The 27,038-nt window shown below is 45.1% G+C and overlaps 1 protein-coding gene across 2 annotated transcripts in view; it reads right to left on the bottom strand.

Moving 5' to 3' along the window:
- The window catches only part of LOC138284016 (neuronal acetylcholine receptor subunit alpha-7), a 459,428-nt gene that overhangs the window by 217,347 nt on the left and 215,043 nt on the right, over nucleotides 1–27,038 (bottom strand). For both annotated transcript variants that reach the window (XM_069222357.1, XM_069222356.1), the window contains exons 3-4: nucleotides 21,527–21,571; nucleotides 15,440–15,549 (exon numbers count right to left, since the gene is read on the bottom strand). In XM_069222357.1, the coding sequence (XP_069078458.1) occupies nucleotides 15,440–15,549; nucleotides 21,527–21,571 (155 nt within the window). The remainder of the gene's footprint in view (nucleotides 1–15,439; nucleotides 15,550–21,526; nucleotides 21,572–27,038) is intronic.

The raw sequence follows: 27,038 nt of genomic DNA, 5'->3' as shown, positions 1-27,038 counted from the left end.
GCGCCCGCGACAGGAAACGCCCCAAAGCGCAACGTGGACACATCCAAATTTTTGGAAGAAAACAGGAGGTGTTTTTTGCGAAGTGCCTACCTGTAGATTTTGGCCTCTAGCTCAGCCGGCACCTAGGGAAACCTACCAAACCTGTGCATTTCTGAAAACTAGAGACCTAGGGGAATCCAAGGAGGGGCGACTTGCGGGGCTCAGACCAGGTTCTGTTACCCAGAATCCTTTGCAAACCTCAAAATGTGGCTAAAAAAACACATGTTCCTCACATTTCTGTGGCAGAAAGTTCTGGAATCTGAGAGGAGCCACAAATTTCCTTCCACCCAGCGTTCCCTCAAGTCTCCCGATAAAAATGATACCTCACTTGTGTGGGTAGGCCTAGCGCCCGCGACAGGAAACGCCCCAAAGCGCAACGTGGACACATCCAAATTTTTGGAAGAAAACAGAGGTGTTTTTTGCGAAGTGCCTACCTATAGATTTTGGCCTCTAGCTCAGCCTGCACCTAGGGAAACCTACCAAACCTGTGCATTTCTGAAAACTACAGACCTAGGGGAATCCAAGGAGGGGTGACTTGCGGGGCTCGGCCCAGGTTCTGTTACCCAGAATCCTTTGCAAACCTCAAAATTTGGCTAAAAAAAACACATGTTCCTCACATTTCTGTGGCAGAAAGTTCTGGAATCTGAGAGGAGCCACAAATTTCCTTCCAACCAGCGTTCCCCCAAATCTCCCGATAAAAATGACACCTCACTTCTGTGGGTAGGCCTAGTGCCCGCGTCAGGAAAAGCCCCAAAGCGCAACATGGACACATCCAAATTTTTTGAAGAAAACAGAGGTGTTTTTTGCGAAGTGCCTACCTGTAGATTTTGGCCTCTAGCTCAGCCGGCACCTAGGGAAAACTACCAAACCTGTGCATTTCTGAAAACTAGAGACCTAGGGGAATCCAAGGAGGGGTGAGTTGCGGGGTTCGGACCAGGTTCTGTTACCCAGAATCCTTTGCAAACCTCAACATTTGGCTAAAAAAACACATGTTCCTCACATTTCTGTGGCAGAAAGTTCTGGAATCTGAGAGGAGCCACAAATTTCCTTCCACCCAGCGTTCCCTCAAGTCTCCCGATAAAAATGATACCTCACTTGTGTGGGTAGGCCTAGCGCCCGCGACAGGAAACGCCCCAAAGCGCAACGTGGACACATCCAAATTTTTGGAAGAAAACAGGAGGTGTTTTTTGCGAAGTGCCTACCTATAGATTTTGGCCTCTAGCTCAGCCTGCACCTAGGGAAACCTACCAAACCTGTGCATTTCTGAAAACTAGAGACCTAGGGGAATCCAAGGAGGGGTGACTTGCGGTGCTCGGACCAGGTTATTTTACCCAGAATCCTTTGCAAACCTCAAAATTTGGCTAAAAAAACACATGTTCCTCACATTTCTGTGGCAGAAAGTTCTGAAATCTGGGAGGAGCCACAAATTTCCTTCCACCCAGCGTTCCCCCAAGTCTCCCGATAAAAATGATACCTCACTTGTGTGGGTAGGCCTAGCGCCCGCGAAAGGAAACGCCCCAAAGCGCAACGTGGACACATCCAAATTTTTTAAAGAAAACAGTGCCTACCTGTGGATTTTGGCCTGTAGCTCAGCCGGCACCTAGGGAAACCTACCAACCCTGTGCATTTTTAAAAACTAGAGACCTAGGGGAATCCAAGATGGGGTGACTTGTGGGGCTCGGACCAGGTTCTGTTACCCAGAATCCTTTGCAAACCTCAAAAGCTGGCTAAAAAAACACATGTTCCTCACATTTCTGTGGCAGAAAGTTCTGGAATCTGAGAGGAGCCACAAATTTCCTTCCGCCCAGCGTTCCCCTAAGTCTCTCGATAAAAATGGTACCTCACTTCTGTGGGTAGGCCTAGTGCCCACGAAAGGAAATGGCCCAAAACACAACGTGGACACAACATATTTTTTCACAGAAATCAGAGGTGTTTTTTGCAAAGTGCCTACCTGTGGAGTTTGTCCTCTAGCTCAGCCGGCCCCGGGAGGGGGGGGGGGCAGAAATGCCCTAAAATAAATTTGACCACCCCCCCAAAACCCCCCTGCCCGGGAACGACCCTTGCCTACGGGGTTGCTCCCCCTGCATGACATTGGCGCCAAAAAACAAATCCCCGGTGCCTAGTGGTTTCTGCCCCCTTGGGGGCAGATTGACCTAAAATCGGCCAATCTACCCCCAGGGGGGCAGAAATGGCCTAAATACAATTTGCCCCCCAGGGGAGCGACCCTTGCCTGATGGGTCGCTCCCCATCTCTTAAAAAACAAACAAACACAAAAAAAAACACAAAAAAAAAAATTCCCCTGGCGCCTAGAGGTTTCTGCCCCCCCCCTGGCGGCAGATCAGCCTAATAATAGGCCGATCTGCCCCCAGGGGGGGCAGAAATGGCCTAAAATAAATTTGCACCCCCAACCCCCCCCCCCCAGGAGCAACCCTTGCCTACGGGGTCGCTCCCCCTGCGTGACATTGGCGCCAAAAAACAAATCCCCGGTGCCTAGTGGTTTCTGCCCCCTTGGGGGCAGATTGACCTAAAATCGGCCAATCTGCCCCCAAGGGGGCAGAAATGGTCTAAATACAATTTGCCCCCCAGGTGAGCGACCCTTGCCCGATGGGTCGCTCCCCATCCCAGGGGGGGCAGAAATGGCCTAAAATAAATTGCCCCCCCCCAGGGAGCGACCCTTGCCTAAGGGGTCGCTCCCCTTGCGTGAAATTCACGCAAAGAAAAAACTCCCTGGTGTCTAGTGGTTTCTACCCCCCTTGGGGGCAGATTGGCCTCATCAAAATAGGCCAATCCCCCCAAGGGGGGCAGAAATGGCCTAAATATAATTTTCCCCCAAGGGGAGCGACCCTTGCCTAAGGGGTCGCTCCCCACCTAAAAAAAAAAAAATAAACGTAAAAAAAAAGAAAAAAAATATCCCTGGTGCCTAGAGGTTTCTGCCCCCGGGGGGGGCAGAAAAGGCCTTCCCGAAAACATGCCCCCCCTGGGAGCGACCCTTGCCCAAGGGGTCGCTCCCTTATGACAATATCAAAAAAAAAAAAATACCTGGTGTCTAGTGGGGTTTCAAAAGCCAGATTGCAATCCGGCTTTTGAAACCCTCGGAGAGACTTCAAAGGGAAGGAAATACATTTCCTTCCCTTTGAAGCCCCTCCGGGCCTCCCCCACGTGATTGAAAGAGAAATGCTTAGCATTTCTCTTTGGGGGAGGCCCCTGTGTCTAATCAGCGCGCGCTCGCGCGCTGACGTCACTGGGGGGGGGGGTGGGGGGGGGGTCGGTGGTGGAAGGGGAAGGTCTTATCCCCTCTATTTTTCTAAATTGGTTTGGTATTATTCTTGTGTTGTGTTTTCACTGTATTACCATTGGAGTGATTCAGAAATACTTTACACATTGCCTCTAAATTATGTCTTACTTCTTTTTTGCCAAGCTACCAAAGTGTTATGCACAGGTTTATTTATTCACTTTTGTGGTTCACCCCATCAAAAAAATGTATTATTTTTTTAAGTGGGTTCTCACCGCCTTCAACAAATAATCCAGTTTCTTACACACTGAGTTAGGGCCTGATTTAGATTCTGGTGAACGAGTTCCTCTTTTACAACAGGGATGAATATCCCGTCCGCCGAAATATAAGTCCCATAAGATATAATGGAATTTATTTTTTGATGGATGGGATATCTGTCACTGTTGCGATGAAGAAACTCATCTGCCAATATCTAATTCAGTTGCTTAGGTTTAAATTATTTTTTAGATGGTCTCCAACTAAAGCATCTGGTCCTCAACACCATTTCCATATGCAACCTCTTGACTTATTACGCCCAATAACATTTAGCATAAAAAAGTGTGAATGTATGTTTATAAATCTATTTACTCACTCATAGTATTACGTCCTTATGAAGTAATATTAAATGGGAGTAAATCTGCTGTCATGAGCAAGGAGTGGGTCATCCAGGTCTGGCATGCCCTGGAAATGTTTGCAGACCCACAGATATTTCTCTCGGCATATTTACAACCTGGCAATGGGTGAAGATGGACTCTTGTTAAGGACAGAAGTAAATCAGTTTCCAGGGTGTGAATAGGAAGAGAATATCCCAAAAACTGGCAGAGGCTTCAAGAGAATGGGTTTCTCTATGGTGAGTCTAGTTTGCCTGCTGAGGAAATAGAAACAAAAAATTTGATCTAGTGCACTTGACTATGCTCTGAGTTTTTGAAATGAGTAAATATACACTTCCATATCATCATCATCATTTTAAGGGGTACTAAATCCAACACCTTTGTTTTAATGCATGATAGGGAGCAATTGGTTAATCCTACTGGTGTCTTTATTCAGTGACAGGGCATATTGGTGATGGCTGAGGTGTCGGTTCAGCTTAAGAAAAGCGTCCTTCCCATTGCTGGTAATCATTCGTGCCTTCTTGCTTACAGCAATTTAATCAGCAGCACTAAATAACATACCGAGATGTGATTTGCCCCGATACAACGTTTTAATACTTAAATTCATCAGTATGGTGTTCGACTAAGTGTAAAATTTCACGTGTAAATAGACGTTTTGGGCTAAATGCCTAAATTACTAAATTTGGACACTAAAGGAGTCCTCACAGTCATGAACACATATTAGCTCTCTCCCTTTAAAACGGCAATTCAGCTTTAAAAAAAACAAGTAAAAAGCCCTAAACGTATATTAGTATCTTAGGCCCAGATTTATACTTCTTGTGCGCCGCATTTTTTGACGCAAATTGGGCGCAAACTTAAAAAATAGCAGATGTAGCAAGCAGTTTTGCCCATTCTGTGTCTATGGGAAAATGTGTTTGTACATATGGCCCTATATTTTGTAAGTTTGCGGCGCTTTTGCGTCAAAAAATGGCGCAAATGGGGCGCAAAAAAGTAAAAATATGGACCTTAGACTCATAAAATGCAAGCCAAACCCGTGCCGTCTCAGACAGGCTATTTATTAATCTGAATTCCGGCTCAATGCTGAAAAATGCAGAACCGCATATAATATGTGCATTCGTTGAAAAATGCACATTAGTGTTACAGTGGTGGCTCATACTGAGCCTTCAGCAGTATCTTCTGAACAAAACATTCTATAAATGGAGGGGGGTAAAATAAACTCCATAAACAGAATATTCAGTAAACCATGAAGCTGAGGGCATCGCTCTGCCGTTCTTGTGTGCTACTTATCAATGCACGTGTCAGCCTCACATTGACAGAACCATATGCTTCTGTCAGTGAAACAAATGTAAAAACCACTTGCAGGCTTGAGGTGACACTATCCATGGGGTTTATTAACCTCGGGGTACTTGATGACACTGCAATCTGTACTAGTGCATGCAATGGACAAACAAAACATGTTTATGAAATGTTGATTGCTAGACTCCTGATGAATAGAAACAGGTCAATTAGGTTGCATAAAAGGTGTTAAAAGGAATAACACCCCCCCTCTGGATGAAAGAACACATAAGCCGATACTGGAAAGAGTGTCATTTTCAGTGCGCATTGGGCTGATTCGAGTGCGTCAAATTATAATATATATATTCTTTCCTCTTTAATAATGACGTTTCAGATTGTAGCCCATCGCCATGTGAGGGCCTGTGTTGGACAGTGAATGTCTGTAGTGTCATTTTATTTTTGTTGTGCAGTTTACTACACCTGGAAACTCTTGACTTCTAGATCAGCTTATTTCAAAGCAGTCCTTTCTCATCCTAAGAAGGAGCAAGATATACACGGACATCAACAATCAAGCATTCAAAGCAAATAAGCACAGGCCCAGCACATATTTTTGAATATTTGCTGAGTGATTCAGTAATTTTTCTTTAAATCGGCTATTCCTTCATAATAATTGAGACAAACTTGCTTTAATTCTCTTTATTCTTCGCTATGCTGATTGATTTGGGCTGTTAATTTGGCCCGACTGTGATGGGTGATTATGACACAGTCAATAGCTAATGGGGTGCCCGATCATGAGAAATATTACCTGATTGCACAAGCATACTTGCCCCAACCACCGCCAATATCGTGCTGTATTCGGCGGTTGTAGAACGAGGTTCACTGCAGACCTACTTATTACACCCTATCAGACACCCTAGGAATGAAGTAAATATTGTTGCAACAAATAAAGCATGGTGTGATCTCAGTAAATTAGCAGGGATACTAATAACATATTTGCCATATAGCCCACTGTGGTATAACCCAGCAGCCAGTTTAACAGTGGAACAGGTGGTACAGGACACACTCTGTAGACATGGAATGTTGATAATGATGATGATGGGGCAGTTATATGAAAATGGAATATTCATCACATCAATTTATTAAAAAGGGACACACAAACACACTTGATATGTTTACACACCATAGGATAAAGCAGGCTGAAAAGGCCCAAAACCTAAAGTTCCAACAGGAACCACAGGAGTTCCAACTGCTTGCTAAAGTTGTGAGACTAGAAAATGGCAAGAGTTGGATTTCGCGTCTATATAATATATCTAATGATACAATACAACTGATGAATATACCAGCAATGGAGGTCTGGGAGGAGGAACTGGGAGACCCTTGGATCATACAAAAATGGTCTTTCTGTTATGCATAACTGCAAACTGTATCTATGAATTAGAGATACAAATGAGTCTGCTTTAAATTACTTACATCGACTTTCTTACACTCCCTGGCCTGGAACTGCTCCCGAATAAAACAATTATGGGAAGAGTTATTATATACTATTACACTTATAGTAGAGGCATCTGTTGAGAGAGTCCTGGATTTGGACCTATCGACATATGTGGAAAGAATGCCTAAGTTGTGCACAAATTGACATCACTACTATTACCCTTGTTTAAAAGGGAACTTGTATTGCATTGGAAGAATGGCCCAATAACAACAATAACGATGTAGCTTAGGAGTGTTGTTGCATGTAATACAAATGCTGACATTTTTGAAGCACTGTAACCTTTGAATTCCAGACCACAAGACCAGTGGCCTCAGGTGACATGGATGCTATATGAGGTCAAGTGATGGAAAATGGCCCTATCTGAAGGGTCACCCCAAACTTTTTGCCTCCTTACTTCTCTTTTTCTGACCTCATTTTTGCTGGTATCAGTACTCTGGACACTTTACCACTGCTAACCAATGCTAAAGTGCATGTGATCGCTCCCTAAAACATGATAACATTGATTCCTACCCAATTGATGTATTTAATTTACCTGTAAGTCCCTAGTACATGTGCCCAGTGTCTGTAAATTAAATGCTACTAGTGGGCCTGCAGCACTGATTCTGCCACCCACATAAGTACCCTCTTAACCATGTCTCAGGCCGTCCTTTGCGAGGCCTGTGTGTGCAGTTCCACTCCCACATCAACTTGGCATTTAAAACTACTTGTCAAGCCTCAAACTCCCCTTTTTCTACATGTCACCCCTAAGGTAGACCCTAGGTAACCCATAGGGCATGGTGCTATGTAGTTAAAATGCCTGTCATGTACTTACGTGTTTAACATGTCCTGGTAGTGAAAAACGCATACATTCATCTTTCACTACCGTGAGGCCTGGTCCTCTTGTAGACTAGTATTAGGACTGCCCTCATATACTTTTGAGGGGCAAATTCTGATCTGGAAGGAATGGCCCTGTCATGTTTAGTATGGACAGAATGGTTATAGAACATCCTGGTTACTGGTGAAGTTGGACTTAATATTATTATTTTAGAAATTACACTTTTAGAAAGTGGGCATTTCTCTGCACTTACTGCCATCTGTGCCTTACAGTCTGTCTCCAATCCACGTCTGGTTTGTGATGGTTGACAGCTCCCCTTGTGCATTTTACCCAGAGATCCATAAACACAGGACTCTCAGTCACATCTGCATTCATATGCATACTGAATGGGTCTCCCTGGGCAGAAAGGGTGGATGGGCTCCTTCTTACACTTCAGAGGCCAGTGTCCTGCCCTCACACAAAGGACTGATAACCCCCCGCAGGTATCCTGGCAGACAGGACTGGGTTGATAGAGGAACTTGTGCACTTCATAACCACTCTTTGAAGTTTCCCCCACTTCAAATTAATTTTTGGTTATATAAACTGGGTCTCTGACCCACTTCTGGATCTACACCTGATTTCTGTCAGAGGAGCTGCCTGGCTGCCCAAAGGACACATCTGTATCTCTTTTCTGAGAAGGATGGCTACCATGCTGTTGCCCTGCTGAACTCTGTCTGTGCTGGAAGGAGTCTGCATTGCCCAAAAGTGCTCTCCAAGGGCTTAGATTAAGCTTTCCTAGGACCGCCCCTATGCCATGCTTTGAAGCGTCTGTCTGCACGATAAATTCCTTGGAGTAGTCAGGAGCCTTGAGCATAGGGGGCCATGCACATGGCTTCCTTCAGGGAGGCTTTCAGACAAGCCTCTGTCCAATTCACCAACCTAGGTTGCTTTTTGGATGTGACTTCTGTCAAGGGTGTCACCATGGTTCCATACCCCTTGACATATCTGCAGTAATACCCAGTGAGGCCCAAGAATGCTCTCACCTCGGTTTGTTTTCTAGGTGGTTGCCAGGCCTTGATAGTTTCAATCTTGGCCTGGAGGGGCTGCACGCTGCCACCACCTACTAGGTGCCCTAAGTACACCAAGGAACCCTGCCCAATCCGGCACTTGCTGGCCTTGATGGTCAGGCCTGCCTGTTGCAGAGCCTGAAGCTCCACCTTGAGGTGGAGCAGGTGTTCCTCCCAGCTGTCACTGTAGATGGCAATGTCGTCCAAGTAGGCTGAGCAGAAGGTATCCTTGCCAGCTAGGACCCTGTTGACCAACCGTTGGAAGGTAGCGGGGTATTTTTCAACCCAAAGGGCATCACGCGGAATAGGTAATGGCCCTCTGGTGTGGAAAATGCAGATCTCTCTTTAGCCCCCTCAGTCAAGGCAATCTGCCAGTACCCTGATGTGAGTTCAAAAGTACAGAGGAATTTGGCAGTGCCTAGCCTGTCTTCGAGCTCATCAGCTCTGGGGATGGGGTGAGCGTCAGTCCGTGTGACTGAATTGAGACCCCAATAGTCCATGCAGAACCGAAGTTCTGACTTGGCACCAGGTGCAGCAGCCTTGGGTACCAGCACCACAGGGCTGGCCCAGGGACTACTAGACTTCTCAATAAGCCCTAGAGCCAACATCTTGGAGACTTCCTCTTTGATGCTGGCCTTCACCTTATCTGACAACCTGTACATTTTGTTCTCTACAGGGGGACTGTCTCCCGTGTCAATATCATGGACACACAAGCGTGTGAGTCCAGGGGTGAAGGAAAACAGGGAGGAGTACTGTTCCAGTAACTGGTAGCAGCCTCCTCTCTGGTCTAGGGTCAGGGAGTCAGAGAGAATGACACCCTCCACTGACCCATCACCTTCCTTAGCAGAGAGCAGGTCGGGGAGTAGTTCACTCTCCTCCGCCATACCCTCATCCATCACCAGAAGCATGTTGAGTTCGTTGGTCTCAAAGTGAGGCTTCAGTGGGTTGACATGGAGCACCCTTAGGGGGTTCCTAGGGGATTGGATGTCCACTAGGTAAGTGGCCTCCCCTTTCCACTCCTTCACTTCAAATGGGCCAGACCAGTGGTCCTGGAGAGCTCTAGGCTCTACTAGCTCCATTACCCATACTTTGTCTCCAGGTTGAAACTCTATCAGGGTGGCCTTCTGGTCATACCACCATTTCATTACCTCTTGACTGGCCGTTTTCCAGAAGCAGTGCATCTGGTTGCGGAGGGCCAGCATGTAGATTACCACATCTTGAGAGGGTGCCTTGGGAGCTTTCTCCCACCCCTCCTTGACAATGCTTAAGGGTCCCCTGACAGGGTACCCATAGAGAAGCTCAAAGGGACCGAACCCTACCCCCTTCTGGGGCACCTCTCTGTAAGCAAAGAGAAGGCATGGTAAGAGGACGTCCCACTTACACCTCAGGTCCTCAGGGAGACCTGTGATCATGCCTTTCAAGGTCTTGTTGAATCTCTCCACAAGACAATTAGATTGGGGTGATAGGGTGTGGTGAACTTGTAGGTTGCACCACACTCATCCCACATGAACTTCATGTATGCAGACATGAAGTTAGTGCCTCTGTCACACACTATCTTCTTTGGGAATCCCACACAGGTAAATATTCCCATTTGAGTTCTGGGCACCACTGGTGCAGTTACAGTCCTCAGAGCGATTGCCTCTGGGTAACGGGTGACATGGTCCACAAAAACCAGGATGAACCAGTTGCCTAGGGCAGTTTTGGGGTCCAATGGACCAACAATGTCGATGCCCACCCTTTCAAAGGGGGTGCCAATGACAGGGAGTGGGATCAGGAGGGCTTTTAACCTTTTCCCTGTTTTACTACTGGCCTGGCAGGTAGGACAGGACCTACAGAACTCATCTGAGTTTGCCCTCATCCTGGGCCAATAGAAGTGGGTGACAAGCCTGGCAAAGGTCTTGTCTTGCCCCAAATGTCCTGCCAGGGACACCATCCCTATGATTGTAGCCAGTCACGGGGGTCATAAACTGCAACCTGCCTCATGAACCTCAATCAGGCAGGTCATTTTGTGACCCCCTGTTATTCAGTATTTTGTGAACCAACCTGTTTACAAATAGGTCGGTTCACAAAACCAGATTATTTTCTCATAATCTTGGTGAGGAATTTGTGACTACTAATTGTCAATGTAATTTTAGTACATCTGGCCTTTAATTCCTTTTCTAACTTAGGGTTCCATATTTTTGTCCGGACTCTATGCTGTTATTTGGGATGTACACATGGCTAGTGTGATGTTTCCTTATCTTGGCACAGTCTTACATAATTCTAGAATTGCAGCTCTCACAAAGTATGCACAACTTTTGCCATTTCATATTACTTGAAATGCTTCCTGATTTTACTCACAGGAGACTGGCTCTGCTGTGAGACAATTTATCATTGAATGGGACATTTTATCCTTGAATGAGTCTTCTTTATGTACTTTGCCATGCCTGACTGGATAATAAGATGAAGCTCTCTTTAGAACTATGAATTTTGAATAGTTTGACTTCTGGTATATAATACCACAAAACACTGCACTCATCCTACATCAGCTTGTGCTTAAATGAACATTCACAATCACAGGGATCTAAGACCAATTTAAAAATGAACTTTACATTTGCACCAACAGATGCTTTGAAGCTGAACAGAAACTATAAAGGATTGTAGAAGCAATTAATATGAAAGTAGGATGTTTTTAAACTGTAATCTACAGATGTTATACATACATTTAAATGTTTCACATACTTTCTATTTCATATCACTGCTTCATAAATTAACCAATAATATAGTACAACATAAAAGAAAGAGAGGCATGTAAGACCAAATTCACTGCAGAGCTGCAGCCCTGCCACACTCAAGGAACAGTTAATTATTTAACTACGCGGCTTTCATCACCAATTGAAATAAACCTCTTGAGCAAGGACTTTGGTTTATATCCTGTGCCCAAGACATAATTATGTCAAAATGATGAGAGAAATGAAAACAAGTTTGAGAGAAGATGTAGACTGGATGAAGACTTTAGAAACAACTCTGATAGTCCAGACCCTTTTAGGAAGCCCTTCCAAAGTCATGGATTCTTCACTGCAGACGGAATGAGTTCTTGAAATACAAATAAATCTACTCATAAAGGATTTGTGATAACATATCGAAGACGAAGGAAAAGCTTCCAGATCTTCAATAGAAAATGGTTGCCATTATAAAACCAGCACACAAAAATGGTATACTTTTTCACATGAACATGAAGGACTATTTTACATAGAAAATGTGACAACCAATAAATAATAATATTTTCAAACCTTTAGAAACAGATCGATGGAAAAGCAAAAGAGACAATGCTAAATTTAGTTGTAAGATGTAGAATTCTGAACCTAATCGAAGAAACAACAGCAAAAATAAGTGTTCAACCAAGACCGCGACAGGGAGATTTCATGTACACAAAGTAATGAGTGTTCATCCTCTCATGTAATAATACTGATAATGGGAGAATGCATAAAATTGTTAACCTACTTCATTAGTCCTTTGTCCAGAATCATTCAACACTTGTTAATCACACCATTCTACATCCTTCAGACTAATGAACACTCAAACCAACCCTATCATTTTGATGATGCACTCTCTGATCTACATTTGCTGTTACATCACTATGTTCTAATATAACACATGATGGTGGTCTCTTGGCATAAGGCAACATCACAAAACTAAATATAATGAAATAATCTTGATGGATGTAGTATTGAAACTTTTCAAACACTCATCCCCAGTCACAGATCTGCACTTAATCCATCATTGGTTTGCTTGCCACGTCACCCCCAGTTTGGACCCCGCCATATGCAAATCAGTCTTGACCCTGTTGCCCATGGGAACAGTCCAGCCCGAACTGCCAGGCCAGGTCCTCCATGGACCAGAAACAAGCATTCTGGGACCCGTTCAGGGTATCATCTTTCATCAGCCAGGCAGCTTGAATCCAGTGGCGCAGTGAGCAAGGGACCCATGCCTGTGCATACCCTAGCCACTTAGGGCGCACAAGGCAACATCACAAAACAAAATAAAATGATGGACGGAGTGTGGAAACCTTTCAAACACTCACCCCCAGTCACAGCTCTGGGTTTAATCCATTGTTATTTTGCTCACCACGTCACCCCAGTTTGACCCTGTTTCCCATGGAAAGAGTCCAGCACAAACTGCCAGGCCAGGTCCTCCCTGGATCAGAAAGAAGTATCCTGAGACTGGTTTCAGGGTATCACCCTTCATCAGCCAGCCTAGGTCTCTTGGAATAATCTGAATATCTCTAGATACGACACATGAAAAAGGAATGAACCAAATTGCACCTTAGCAAAACTAATTTTTTAATATAAAAACTTTCCTTCTTATTGCAAACAGAATTTGCATATCAAGGCACTTTAAGTGGCACTTGGCTGTGATCATACAAAAAAACAACTTAAGAGTATAACTAGACTATGTGATGCTTGATAATATCACTTTCCGATGCTTTGTTTAGCTAAGATAATTGCCAACATATTTCTAGTAAAGAATGCATGGGGTAAAACAGTGAACACATTTCCTCCTTTTAACAACAGTGATCATCCTACCATATAATTTGTAAGGAGCCACACAAAATATACGTTTATTACCTTGTTTCAGGTTCAGTGACTGCCTAACGCAAGGCACAATAACACTCCTTGTCAAGGTGAACACTCATAGGGCTTTATGTTCGAAACCAAGGCTTATCGATTTCCAAATAGTAAATTGGTAGAAATCCCTATTAGGGAATTGCAAAATGAGATGTATTTAATAGTGGATTCCACTAACAGTGATTCCTATAAATTCTCAATCGCAATTAGGAAATTGCAAACTTTAAAATTGCGAGAATTGCAATTTCTAAATAAGAAATCTCAATTTAGGAAAAGTGTACTAGGGCAGCAGATAATGAGTACTGTTACAAGGAATATTAGGACTCAGACTAAAGAAGATTATTGGTAAGTAATCATGCCATTACCTCTTCAGTCATGTTCCTCACCACACTTCATACATACATGAAGATATACCAAGGACAAAGAAGGCTGTGTGAAGGCCCAAAGACTTCAGAGCAGGATAAACGCATAAGCAAAGCTTCCAAAAGTAGAGTGCCTGGGACCTTGAGCTCTAAGGTGAAGGGAAAGTCAATTGTGCATGGAACACACAAGCCACAGCTAAACAACATCTTGCAAGGGTATCCAAGACAAGCACCCCTAACATCAACCACAGGGGACCCAAACCAAAAGAAGACAACATTAGGATGGTCAGTAACACCAACAAAGTGAAGAGGGCAAATCATGACCATACAGACCAATGAAGGAAAAAAGACTAAGGGTGAACCCTGGGCCAGGAAGAGAACAGCCTAAATAAAGAAATGCATAGATGGAGCACATAGGCCAGAACATGGACCAAAGCAAAGGCTGTCTTTGAGCCGGTAAAAGCTGGAATTATAAACTACCTGCAATAGCAAGAGAAGCCACTGGTAGAGAGCAGTCATACATAGACCAAGGTTTTCCAAGAGGAAAACGCGATCACGAAGCAAGTCAGAGCAGACACCTACAGCTGAAACAGGCTGAAGGCAACACATAAGGCAATTGTAGCAAACACCACAGGCAGAAAAACTCAGGAACCTAGAAAAAGCACTGCGACCACCTAAGAAGAGACCAGCAGATGACTTGGAAATTTCTGACCTGAAAAGGATCATCAGGCCTGGGATTGATGAATCCAAGACTTACATAGAAGCTCTAAAACTCATGTTAACACAGGGATTTTGCATGCAAGGCCCCTTGTGGAAGCATAATGGGGTTTGATGAAAGGCAAAAGTAGAGATTGCATGCTGACACGAACACCCAAGCCAATAAATTACTACATGCAAATAGTCACCCATCTGCCTAAATATATTGAAAGGCATGTCTGAAGAAGTGTAGCAGTACCACACACAATAAAAAGCATCCTGTGAGTGTACGACAACCACTGTTACACCTGCAAATGGAACTCACAGTGGAGTGGTTTGGTCATGCTGAAGTTGTGGCGTCGACATCTGCACCTGTATCAGCAGACTTAAAAGCAGCAAGTCGCACATGTACGCTGCCTCTCTTGGGAAGGTTCTTGCACCTGGCAGGCATGGAGGTGAAGTCAATGGCATTCCTCAGCTGGCAGCGTACATTCATGTTTTGTATTGCAAAGCCATCATGACAAGGCTCACACTGCCCAAAGACTTAGCATGGTGGGCGGGAAGGTATTCAAAAGGGTGCTGTTCATCTCTAGAGAGCAGGCCTGACAGGGCCCCTCCCCAAAGGGAGTCAGCACCTTCCTTCTGCCAGGTGACTCACAGCTGTCCACTATTGAAGACCATGGTGCTGATGAACAAGGTTTTGCAGTCTTGATTTCACCCCAAGCCTCTTTAATCCATCACCAGACATTCCCTTCCTCTTTAGCTCACTCTTGTAGGTACTTTTGCATCCCTGTTACTCGCTTTGTCACTGCTTTTAGGCCATTCTCACTTCCTCCGTCCAACTTTTTTTAAATGTTTTTGTCTCACTTGGTATCGATGAAAGTTTGTGGAGGAAAAATAACTGGCAGTACACAAAATTAGTGCCCGTGGACCTGATCTAGAACCACATGCTCAATTTAAATAAAGGTCTGACTTTTTGCTAGAGTGTATCGTTGTATTAACACTGCTTATTTTCCTAAAATTGTTTTCTCGCTTTCTTGTACAGCGCTCTAACGTCCAAATGCTCCTTGTCCACAATCTACAATGCGGTATAAATATATCATAAATACATTAATAATTTTGCTGAAGTTGAAGATCACAAACTGTTACAAAGTTGCCAAATCACTAACTGTATTCACCTTTCATTCAGCAAGTATTTGGATTTGATAACATAAATCATAACATACCTGTTGTACAGGAGAATGTCTGGTTTCCATATCTGACCATCCGGAAATCGAACATTTTTCACTCCAGGGTAGTCAGCCACGTCCCATTGTAAATAGTAATCTGTCCAATACTGGCACAAAAAGTGAGTTATCAGCGTTTTACTCCCTCCTTGTCTCTGGAGATTATGTACCAACAAACAACTTTTAAAACAATGAATTCATAGTTAGCTTCGGAGTGAAATTCTACAAATAAAATTGGTACCTTGAGCTGTAGCTGGATATTTGCTAGGGGTTTCCCATGAAAGGCAGGCATCAGGTCTTTCCTGAAGGAAGCCACGCGACTGCATTGCTTTTCCTTTAACTGAGACTGGACGTTTGGGGTCTCACTCACTGCACTTATATCGTGCCACTCTCTAGCTTGGATGGCACATTATTAATCAATGACACTAGAGCCGAAATGTGGATTTATTTCTAACCACTTTTAATATACACATCATTCTCTGATTTTTTTCTTGACAATGTGCTCTTCCATCTGGACTTTCTGTACGTCTGCCTATGTATACTGTAGCAGTAGTTTATTTGATCAATATATGATCTTAAAACACTTTTTCACATCAAATAAAAATAAATACAGTATATACAAATACATCATCATGAAATTAAAAAATACAATACCGGTTGGAAAATACGTTGGGAGATTTTCCACTAACGAAACAGGAATGGTAGAACCTGTCTAGACCTGTATAAGCATCTGTGTCCACGGTCTTTAAGACATGAATTGTACACCTGGGCAATTAATAATAGGTTTCAAAACGTATCCATCAGTAAGGTGCAGGAGCTTTTAACAACAATCTGCATTATACTATGATCAATTGGCCTAAAAAATGCACGTGCAAAAGTCGGTCTATATCATAAAAATATAAAATTGTATCTAATATTTTGCATCTGATGCGTCATGCAAATAAAAAGCACCTTGACACAGAACACACAACCCACTCAATATTTTCAGAACTCAAAATACGAATAGCATCTGCGAGTCGTGAAATAGAAAGAAACGGACAAACTGTGATTATCCGACTCCTCCTGGCTTTCACGTAGGCAGGGCAAAAAAACATAAAATGCTTCACAGATTCTTGACACATTCAAATTCCCAGCTATAATAAGATGGTTCACAGTATTGTAATTCTCCTAAAATTCTGCTAGTGCTATCAAAGTTTCTGAGTCACGATTCAGGTTAGAAGGATGCTTATGCAAATTATCCAGTCTTATTGCAAAATGACCCTTCACAGAGTTGACATCAAGTCCCAAAATGTCAGCAGAATTAAAGTTTAACCTTTTTATCGTGCAGTCTAGGCAGGTCTTAATCCAAATTATTAGGCCTCCAGCAAGACAACTGGGGTTGACAATGTAACTTCTTTGCTAAAATTAGGTTAGCCTGTCCTTAATATGGTCTGTACGGCCTAAGTTTTTGAAACACATATTTGTCTATAAGGGTTCCCCATTCTGGGTCTATCACTTTAGATTTAAATCCTGCTAAATTCCACAAAATCATATTAAACTGGGGACTGTCATCCTTACTCTGGAATAAATTTTGTGTCAGATCCGCACTCTGCTTTATCAATCCTCCCAAATCCTTATGTCTATCAATCTTTCTACCTTCCTGTTCCCAGGTTGATGCTGGAAGTGTGTATAAGGACAGTGGCAGATTCCCTCCAGATGATGCAACATTGTCATTCCAGCATCAATTGACCTCGTTGAGGCCATCATTTTTGCCACTAACAATAGCAGCATTTTATGGGTCCACTTATTTATGTTACAGGAGGCATTATACTCACGTTAGTGGTATGATGTTCCATAGGGTGCAAGTTATATTTTAAATGAATAAGGAAACCCTTTGGGGGTGGGAACACAGGTCTAAATTTATTAAACCCATTGCATGCTCCTCCTTGCTCAATTCTAGGACTATGTAGTCAAACTGCGCATTCTGTGGGGAGCAACCTTTCACCTCCAACTAGTCTGACCTAATCACGGAATACCAATGCCTGGGATTCCTTACCCAGTGTATCACTTTGTTTCTGAAAGACTTGTTGTTCTCCTTAACTTCCATGAGTAATCTTTAAACATTAACCATGTAAAGTCGTTTGGGTGAGTTTCCATATGAGCCAGTCTGATTTTGAATGCTTCTCTCCCATCTTGGTGGTCTAATTCCCAATTTCCACCATTCTTCTTCTTGTCCCCAATTCATGGACTGCGGTGGTGGGATTTAGGGTATTCTTCCGTTTTATTTTATCTGATTCTGACTGTATGCTGGAGCAAAATATGGAGGTTTATATAAGGAGAGGCATAAATTTCCTGCTCCATGTTATACTCTTCCAATTGGTGCTCCATGGCATCAGATCATCACTAGTAGAAGTGTATTCCCTCTCAAATGGTGCTGCCTTGTGTACCCAATCCCTCCATCAGTCATCCCACTTTTGGCCTATTTACATCTTCGTTCATCAGGCTCCCGTACAAGCATTTTCATCACCTATTGGGTGGGCAAGATATTCCTTCTCAATCATGGACCTTAATTGAACAACTTGGGCTCCTAAGCTGCTGATTTCTCCCTCATCTGCCCAATGAGATCTCTAAGTTCTTTTATCGAATCACACTCCTTCATCATCCTAGATGTTAAACCTATGTGAGACACTCTAGTCTGAGTGGATATAATATCGACATCAACAAGGAAGCTAAAACAATTTGCACAGGGTAGTCGCAATAGTATTACATTCATCCTTGCGGACAGGGTTTGTCTCTCAGCATTCAAGGTGCTGACCATCGCAGATCCCTTATTTACATCAGCAGAGTCTCCCCCCTCTGAATTATTCTGGATTTTATCTCGAATGTGCATCAATAACTTGGCATCTTTTTGTCCCTTTTTAAATATTCCTACAAATTGTACCCCATTGTCAAGGCAATCTGGCTCCTTTGCCTTATTAAGAATGGTTTCTACTTTTTCGATGAGGTTATCAGTCTCATCTATCATGCAGTTCAGTGCAGCATGTTGGGCAGTCCTTTTACCGCTTGCAGTGCCCTGCATGCTCCTCTGGGCTTTTCTCTTCCTCTAATTCTGCAGCTTAAGACAAGCAGGTTTGGGTAGTATCACAAATAATTACATTTAGGCTGCTTAATAAGTCAATGTATTAGACCAGCCTTATGGTTAGTAATTACTCATCCTGTGCTCCATCGGTCAAGATTACAGCTAACAACAACATTATTTCTCTCAGGTCGATGGATCTTACCAGAAAGATGACCCGATAAGGCACATCGGTGGCTGTATTAAAAAATGCATTCAGATAGTACTAGGCATTACAGGGATGGCCCTGCCCTGCCAATTCCTGTCTCAGAGTGGTTAAGACGTGCCTGTCTTTGCATGGGCAAACAGCACACACTTTTAAGCACTCGCCGCTGATAGTCCATCCTCCCAGGTTCAACAGATGACTGCTCGGGGTTGCTGTCCTCCCCAGCTACAGGCAACAGGTATGTAGGCACATATGTTGGTTTTATGAGTCCCTGTCTGTGTATAACATTATTGTTAGACTTTTAATCCTTGGCGTGGTCTCCCTAAACTTTTTGCCTGTTTCCCAAGTTGTTGATGTGTGCTGGACTCTGTTTGCGTTACTCTGGGCACTTTACCACTGCTAACCAGTGCTAAAGTGCAAGTACTCCTATACAAAATGTGTATGTAATTGGTTTATCCATGACTGGCATATTTGGTTTATTAATAAGTCCCTAGTACACTGCAGTAGAGGTGCCCAGGGCCTGTAAATCAAATGCTACTTTTGGGCCTGCAGCACTGGTTGTGCCACCCACATAAGTAGCTCTGTAATCAGGTCTCAGAACTGCCACTGCAATGTCTGTGTGTGCAGTTTTAACTGTAAATTTGACTTGGCAAGTGTACCCAATTGCAGGACCAAACCTTCCCTTTTCTTACATGTCAGACACCCTTAAGGTAGGCCCTAGGTAGCCCCAAGGGCAGGGTGCAGTGTATGGTTAAGGTAGGACATATAGGCCTTCATTACAACCATGGCGGTCGGTGGTAATGCGGCGGTAAAACCGCCAACAGGCCGGCGGTAAACAAAATGGAATTATGACCGTGGCGGAAACCTCCAACATAGACAGCCACTTTAACACTCCGACCGCCACGGCGGTACAAACAAACAGCATGGCGGTCACCACCAACAGACAGGCGGAAGGCAATGTACCGCCCACACTATAATGACACCCAGCATGCATCTGCACACACCTTCACACATGTGCTTCATGATGCATGTGTGAACATTAGAAGCCATATTGGAATGTTTTTTTTTATTAGAAACCCCTTTCCTACATAGCCAGGAACTCATTCATATGTGTACATGCACATGTCTTGAGGAATGTTCGCACAAGAGATTAGAGGAAAACACATTTGAAGGGCAATTACTTGGGGTTACTACTACTATGCTACTATGTTTTTAACTTCTATTTGTGATATTGTGGGCCTGATTTCTTGCATGTTGCATAACTCCAGTTTATCTTTCAGGCTGCAGCATCTGCTGCCCTAATGGGATTTTGCTGACTGACGTCACCACAGAGGCTATATAGGCCATTCAACAGTGTGCACGTGGACACCACTTTTGCCACTCTGATATCATGTTCTCATGACAATGCATGCATATGGCATGGCAAGTAAGAAACAATTGCTGCAAATCTTAATGTGTTGCTGCTGTTATATCAACAGTCCACAACATTAGGATGTGGCACTGTTATGGTGTCAACAGACCTCTTTGTATTACTGATTTCAAAGTTTGCCTGTGTGAACAAGGTTAAATCCTATCCCACCTCCACAAGTCTGGTTCTCTTACGTGCCAAAACTGAAAGTGCTTTAAATCACACTTACACAAAACACCAGTAACAAGTGCAAGGATGTGCAAGGCAAACGAGCCTTAGCAAAGCCATTAGGTCACGACCCTAAAATACACGACAATACTTTTTTGACGGCCGTCCCCATGGAAACATGGTCATCATGATTATGAGCCTGCGTGGCTGGCAATCTTGCAATGGTTTTAATAAAGAAAATCCTTTTCAAGAATGACGCTAATGTATATGTGTCATGACACATCCTAACTCACGCATATACATACGTACTAAAGCATGATTGCACATCCGTCTTGACATATGAAGGTCATTATTAATTTACCCATCTAGCATGGCAGATGACCATTTTAGATTAATAGTAGGGGGAAAAGTGAAAAATGCACGAAAGCAGATGAAAAGAAGTAAGCAGCCTCATATCTGCAGTTGCTGTAGAAAATTATGAAAAAATAGAAAAATAAAAACGTGAAAGGGGGAAAAAACAGAGATCATTTGGGAAGAGAGTGAAAAAGAGCACACAGGCCATCAGAGGAACAAGAGGGGATGGGAGTAATGAAACACATGCACTCCCGTGGAGTGCTTAATACAAAATAAAAGGAGTCCCCTTAAGACAGCAGTGGAAAGGTGCAACTCATCCAGTCAGAACATTGTAAGACTGAATAGCTGCAAACACAAGGGACAAACACAAGAATAGGGAAGAAGGCCATCAAATCGAAAACAGATAGCGCCATTAAGTCATGAACGAGACGCTGTTCCAAATCACACTCTACATTTATGGTCTGTATTGGAAACAATGGGGGTTATTCTAACTTTGGAGGAGGTGTTAATCCGTCCCAAAAGTGACGGAAAAGTGACGGATTTACCACCAGCCGTATTATGAGTCCATTATATCCTATGGAACTCGTAATACGGCTGGTGGTATATCCGTCACTTTACCGTCACTTTTGGGACGGATTAACACTCCTCCAAAGTTAGAATAACCCCCAATATGTCTGCCAACCAACAGCCAAAGATGGCTTTATCTGAATCGTGAACATGGGAAATTTACAGCACAAACACTCCTAAATGATAATAAGAATATTAACATGATCCCTTAACATCAATATGACCCCCAAGGAGTTTTAGGGAACTGGTCAGGGCTGACCTTCTTTGATTCATTCTCAGCATATTAAATTTCATTTTGTTCTATAACAGATAAAAGTATTTTAAAATTACCATTTGCAGCCAGACATTTGTTGTCAGTACTTGGTTCTTTTCATCCTAAATGGAAAGAGAAAATTGTAATTAGTGGCAGCATTAAAAATGTTAATAGTAATTACCTCTTGGGAGAATTTTTTGTATTCAATTTAAAAATGCCACTTTTTTGTGTTGTAATTTTTTTTCAGAAAACCAATAAGACATTACTTAGGGCCTGATTTTAACCTTGGCGGACGGCGGAGGCCGTCCGCCAAGGTTCCGCCGCCAAATGACCGGACCGCGGTCACAAGACCGCGGCGGCCATTCTAACATTTCCTCTGGGCCGCCGGGCGCTCTCCAAAAGAGCGCCCGCCGGCCCAGAGGAAATGCCCCTGCAACGAGGATGCCGGCTCAGAATTGAGCCGGCGTAGTTGCAGGGGTGCGACGGGTGCAGTTTGCACCCGTCGCGTATTTCAGTGTCTGCATGGCAGACACTGAAATACTTTGCGGGGCCCTCTTACGGGGGCCCCCTGCCGTGCCCATGCCATTGGCATGGGCACGGCAGGGGCCCCCAGGGGCCCCGCGGCACCCCCTACCGCCATCCTGTTCATGGCGGGTTTCCCGCCATGAACAGGATGGCGGTAGGGGCTGTCAGAATCCTCATGGCGGCGGAGCGCGCTCCGCCGCCATGAAGGATTCCCCCGAGCAGCGGTAAGTCGGCGGGAGCCCGGCGACTTGCCGCTTCTGACCGCGGCTGAACCGCCGCAGTCAGAATGCTCGTGGGAGCACCGCCAGCCTGTTGGCGGTGCTCCCGTGGTCGGTGGCCATGGCGGCCACCGGCCGCCAGGGTCAGAATGACCCCCTTAGTTCTTCCACCATGCAAATTATACGACACTGGCGGTACAATCATAACAGTTCAAAGATGTAGAATCGCAATGTACAGAAACACATGACCATTCCATCATGTAAAGAAGAACACAAGAGGCCAACATGGCCTGTACCATATCAGAGTCTCCTAGAGGTAGCAGGTGCAGTGATCCCTAACGCTTTGTGCTGTTTTTCCCTACCTCCCTCTCGGATTCAAGCTAGATGTGGTGCATAGTCTCTAGAAATCGTGGCACAATGCTGTCAATTAACTTGTCTCAGAACCACACGAGTCTCCTGTGTTTTTTGTCTAGGCCCTAATGGATTAAACAGGGCCGGAACATACTGAGAAGTAGTTATATAGTGGTGTGATGGTCTAGCCATTATAAAGGGTCTCTGAGCCTATAAGTGCAGGGTGGGCAATATGGGGCTTCTATGTTTGCGTTTCTGGGGATATTAGCACCAAACCATGGAGTCACAGGAGTTAGGGTCGTGATCCAGCGGCGGGTAAAAGAGCCAGGATGGTAGAAGGAAGCATATAATATACCAACAGGAGAAAGAAGGAGGGGGGGAGAAAGGAAGGAGGAGTCATCAGGGGACGAGTAAGGCATTTGGGATGGGGGTGTGGGGAGGGAGGGGGTGCAAGGGAGAGAACCATAATGATGGAAAGATGGGGAAAAGTGCAAGGAGAGAAGAGAGGGGGAAGAGATGGGAAGCGTTAAACAAAGGAGAAAGACCACAGTGGTCTTATAGAATTTCACAGGTGAGTGTTAAAGGGTAGGACATGATACAGTGGTGGTGAGAGAAAACAGGAGAGATAAGGGGCAGGGAGGAGCTAAGAACAAGGAAGGTAGCAGAAAGCAAGATTACTCATCTATACGTGGTCCCGAGTTAAGAGGGAGGGGAGTAGTAGAGTGAAGACGAGCGTGGGAGAAGGATAATAAAGTGAAAGTGGAGAGAGGAAAGTGACAAGGAGTAGTGACCGAGGGGGGTAGGGAGGGGAAAGGGCTGTGGGTGGAAGGGATGTGGAGGCTGCCCATGCTGAGGTAAGGCGAAGCTCCTGCGTGGCCACATGTCTGAATATCGCAGGTATATATATTCACAAATTATGTTACAGTACATTATATTATTTAATAGCGGGTGTGGTGGGATTTGCGCATGTACGTGTGTATAGCTCACGAGTTGGAGGGATCGGCGTCATGCACCTGAGAGCGAGCCAACTATAATGTAATGGAGCACTCAATCTAGCGGTGTTGAAAGAAAGGGGGCCCACGTCTAAAGGAAGACACTACACTGTCCTGCAGGCTATAGATAATCCGTTCATGAGAGGCAGCTTGATACATTGCAGCAATCCATTCCCCATGGGTAGGGTCAGTTTCCGAGTGCCAATGTCTGAGGATACACAATTTGGCCGTGGCTAATGCTGTGTGTAGTAAACGTTGCTGCAGTCGGGACAGGTCACGCAAGTAACTGGCATCGTTCAACAATAAGAGGGAAGGGGTGAGGAGGGCTGGCAGGGGTAACGTCTCCCTAAGGGTGCACCCCACCGATCGCCAGAAGGGTTGGATAATGGGGCAATCATGCAGGATGTGAGGGAGGTTGCAGCAAGCGTGAGGGCACCGCGAAGAGGAGGCGTGGGGCAGTAACCCAGCAGACCGCAGTTTCTGAGGGATCCAGAACCAGTTGTGTAGGGTCTTTTATGCGAGCCTCTCAAACCCAACGATCTCTTGCCTCAATCAGATCCCCCCAGTCTTTTAACTCACATTCTATCTGAAGACGTGTCTGCCACTAGCCTCGAGACAGACCAAAAGGGGGAGGGAGAATATATGATTGTTCAGTAGGGCATGCATTCCAGAAATGACTCCTCGGAAGAGACCCCAGGTTTCCAAGTAGTGAAGTACTGGGGATTGGGGAAATCACCAGGGAGGAGTCCCCAAGTGTCTCTCAATACAGTTTGAGCTGCAGAAAATACCATGAGGGATGGGTGGGGGGTTAAATTCCTCTTGGAGAACTGCAAAGGATTTTAGTTGGCCATCAGTTAGAAGTTGATCAATTCGGAAGAGGCCCTTCGATTGCCACTCCTCCCAAACAATAGTATTTCCCCCTATCCAGAGACCTGCATTGCCCCAAATCAGGGCATGATCATGAATCATAGGATCCACTCCCAATAAGCGGTGCGCCTGTAGCCAGGAGTTCTGCATGGCTCTAATTATGGGGTTAAATGACTGAGAGGACGAACGTCCTGAGTTGCAGAGCACATTGAGGCCCGGTAGGGTGTGCAAGAGTGTCCGCTCTGTCTCCACCCACAGCGGCAGATCCTGTGCTCCCAGAAGAAGGAAGGACAGTTGTGAGAGGTGTAATGCAAGGGCATAGTGCACCACGGAGGGAAGACCTAGTCCCCCGCATCCACGTTGGGCGAGATGTGTAGTCCTAGATAATCAGGGACGCAGCATCCCCCAGACAAAGGTTCGGATGCGAAGGTCTGTCTCTCTAAGGAGGGACAAGGGACTCTGTAGAGGCAGCATGCCCAGGACATAAAAGAATCTCTGCAGTATCACCATGCGCACCACCTGCACCCTGCCCCACATATAGAGACCCAGATGTGCCCATTTATCGAAATTTCTTTTCATGCTGGCTAACAGCAGGTTATCAGCCACCATATTCTCCAACCCTTTGTTGATGTGGATGCCCAGATATTGTAGACGCAACCGCTTCCACTTGACCGATGGCCATGCACCGATGCGCTTACTGTCACAGGGGACAAGGGCAACACCTTGCTCTTGTCCCAGTTAATCCTGTAACCCGGGAGGAGTGCAAAATCAGTTAAGATGGTTAGGAGTGCCGGTAGGGACCTAGCCAGATCGGTGAGGGTTAGTAAGATATCGTCTGCATAAAGGTAAATGGTGGAACTACCGCCTGGTATGGGCACTCCGGTTATGAGACACGATCTACGGATCACTGCGGTCAGTGCTTCTACGGCTAGCAAAATTCCTGATGGAAAAGGTTTTGGATAGAAGACCTGTGCTGTTGGTAAATCATATAACAAAAGCACCTTATTGATAAAGCTAGTCCCAAGTTCAAATCGTTTTAGAGTTTCAAAGAGGTACCACCACTCTATACGATTCAAAGCCTTTTCTGCGTCCAGGGAGTGAGCAAGGGCCTCCTCCCGGGAGTCTCATGTCGCCCAGAGATCATGTAGCAAGGTACGTAACTGATTCCTAGAAGACCGGCCGGGTACCAAGCCCACCTGCGTGTGTTGTATCAGGGAGGGGATGACCTTCTTAAGGCGGGCCGTGAGAATTCCCGCTAATATTTTGATATCTCCGTTGAGGACGGATATAGGGTGGTAGCTGCCGCAAACGAGGGGGTCCTTCCCAGGTTTGGGTAATACTATTATAGAGGCTTTGTTACAGAGGGGGTGTAAAGAGCCCGACTGGTCCACCCCATGGGAGTCCTCATATAGGGCGTCGGTTGTATCCGCCCCAGTCCATTTATGAAATTCTGTTGAGAATCCATCCTTTCCGGGAGCTTTGTGGTAAGGAAGCTTGGCTATCGCTTGTTGGATCTCTTCTTTACTGATATCTCTGTCCAATAAAGCCCTTCCAGCCTCCAAAGACTAGGCAGGTTTGCCTTCTCAAAGAAGGTGGTAAACTTACCCTGATCTTCCACCGTTTTGGGGGTGTGAAGGGTTTGGTAAAAGTGACCAAATTCGTCCGCAATCGCTTGGGGGGTGGGTAATAAATTTACCATCAGTGCCATGCAGGGCTGGGATGGCCAACGCTGCTTCCCTTTGGCGGAGCTGAGCGGCAATAATATCCTTGACTTCTCCCCATGCTCATAATGGCGACCTTTCAGGCAGTGCAGAGCATATTATGCTTGTGATGTAAAGAGAGCAATAAGCTCCAATTTGGCCTGTTCCAGGCAGCCCCGGATAGTCAGGGAAGGAGTCCGGCTGTATTCACGGGTAGTCTGGACTATGCAGGCTTCCAGTGCTCTTTGGTTGTCATGCCGCTGGGCATTAGCAATGGCAGCGTCCCTCAAGAGTTATCCCCGTATTGTCACCTTCGCTGCAGCCCATACCAATTGAGGTATGGAGGCCGAGCCCTTATTGTTGAGTAAGTAAGTGACAACGTGGGATCGGAGTTGCTCCTTCCCACTAGGTGTCCTAAATCTAGAAGTCTGAAGCCTCCAGGGCTTATGTCCCGGGGACGCCACCCCAAGCTGAAGGGCCACTAAGACTGGGGGGTGGTCAGACAATGCGGCCGGTAAGATCTGGGACTCCCTGACCGTATGCAACAGCCTGTGGGTAATGAGGAAGTAATCTAGCCTGGATTGGGTCCCATGAACTGGTGAGACAAAAGTGTATTCAAGGTCCGATGGAGAGCCACTAATGATCCAGAAGACCATGGTCAGAAAGGATATCGCCCATGAGGGCCCGGTCGGCGTCATTGCCCCCTGATCGGAACAGGATGGCATCCTGTGCTAGGTTCCACTCCCCACCCAGTAAATATTGGAAGGCTCCGATCTCCGTCAATAGGCGGTTCACAGAGAGGAAAAAAGGATGTTTGGAGCCCGTGGGAGCGTAGACTGAGCCAACACGGACCGTGGAAGCACCCAGTTTAAGTTTGGTAAGGACATAGCATCACTCAGGGTCAGACCACGTATTGAGAAGCCTGAATTGTAAAGA

The sequence above is a fragment of the Pleurodeles waltl genome, chromosome 3_1 (assembly GCF_031143425.1).
Source record: "Pleurodeles waltl isolate 20211129_DDA chromosome 3_1, aPleWal1.hap1.20221129, whole genome shotgun sequence".
NCBI lineage: Eukaryota > Metazoa > Chordata > Amphibia > Caudata > Salamandridae > Pleurodeles > Pleurodeles waltl.
Note: the sequence above shows the minus strand (reverse complement) of the source record. Positions and strands in the feature narration are given on the sequence as shown.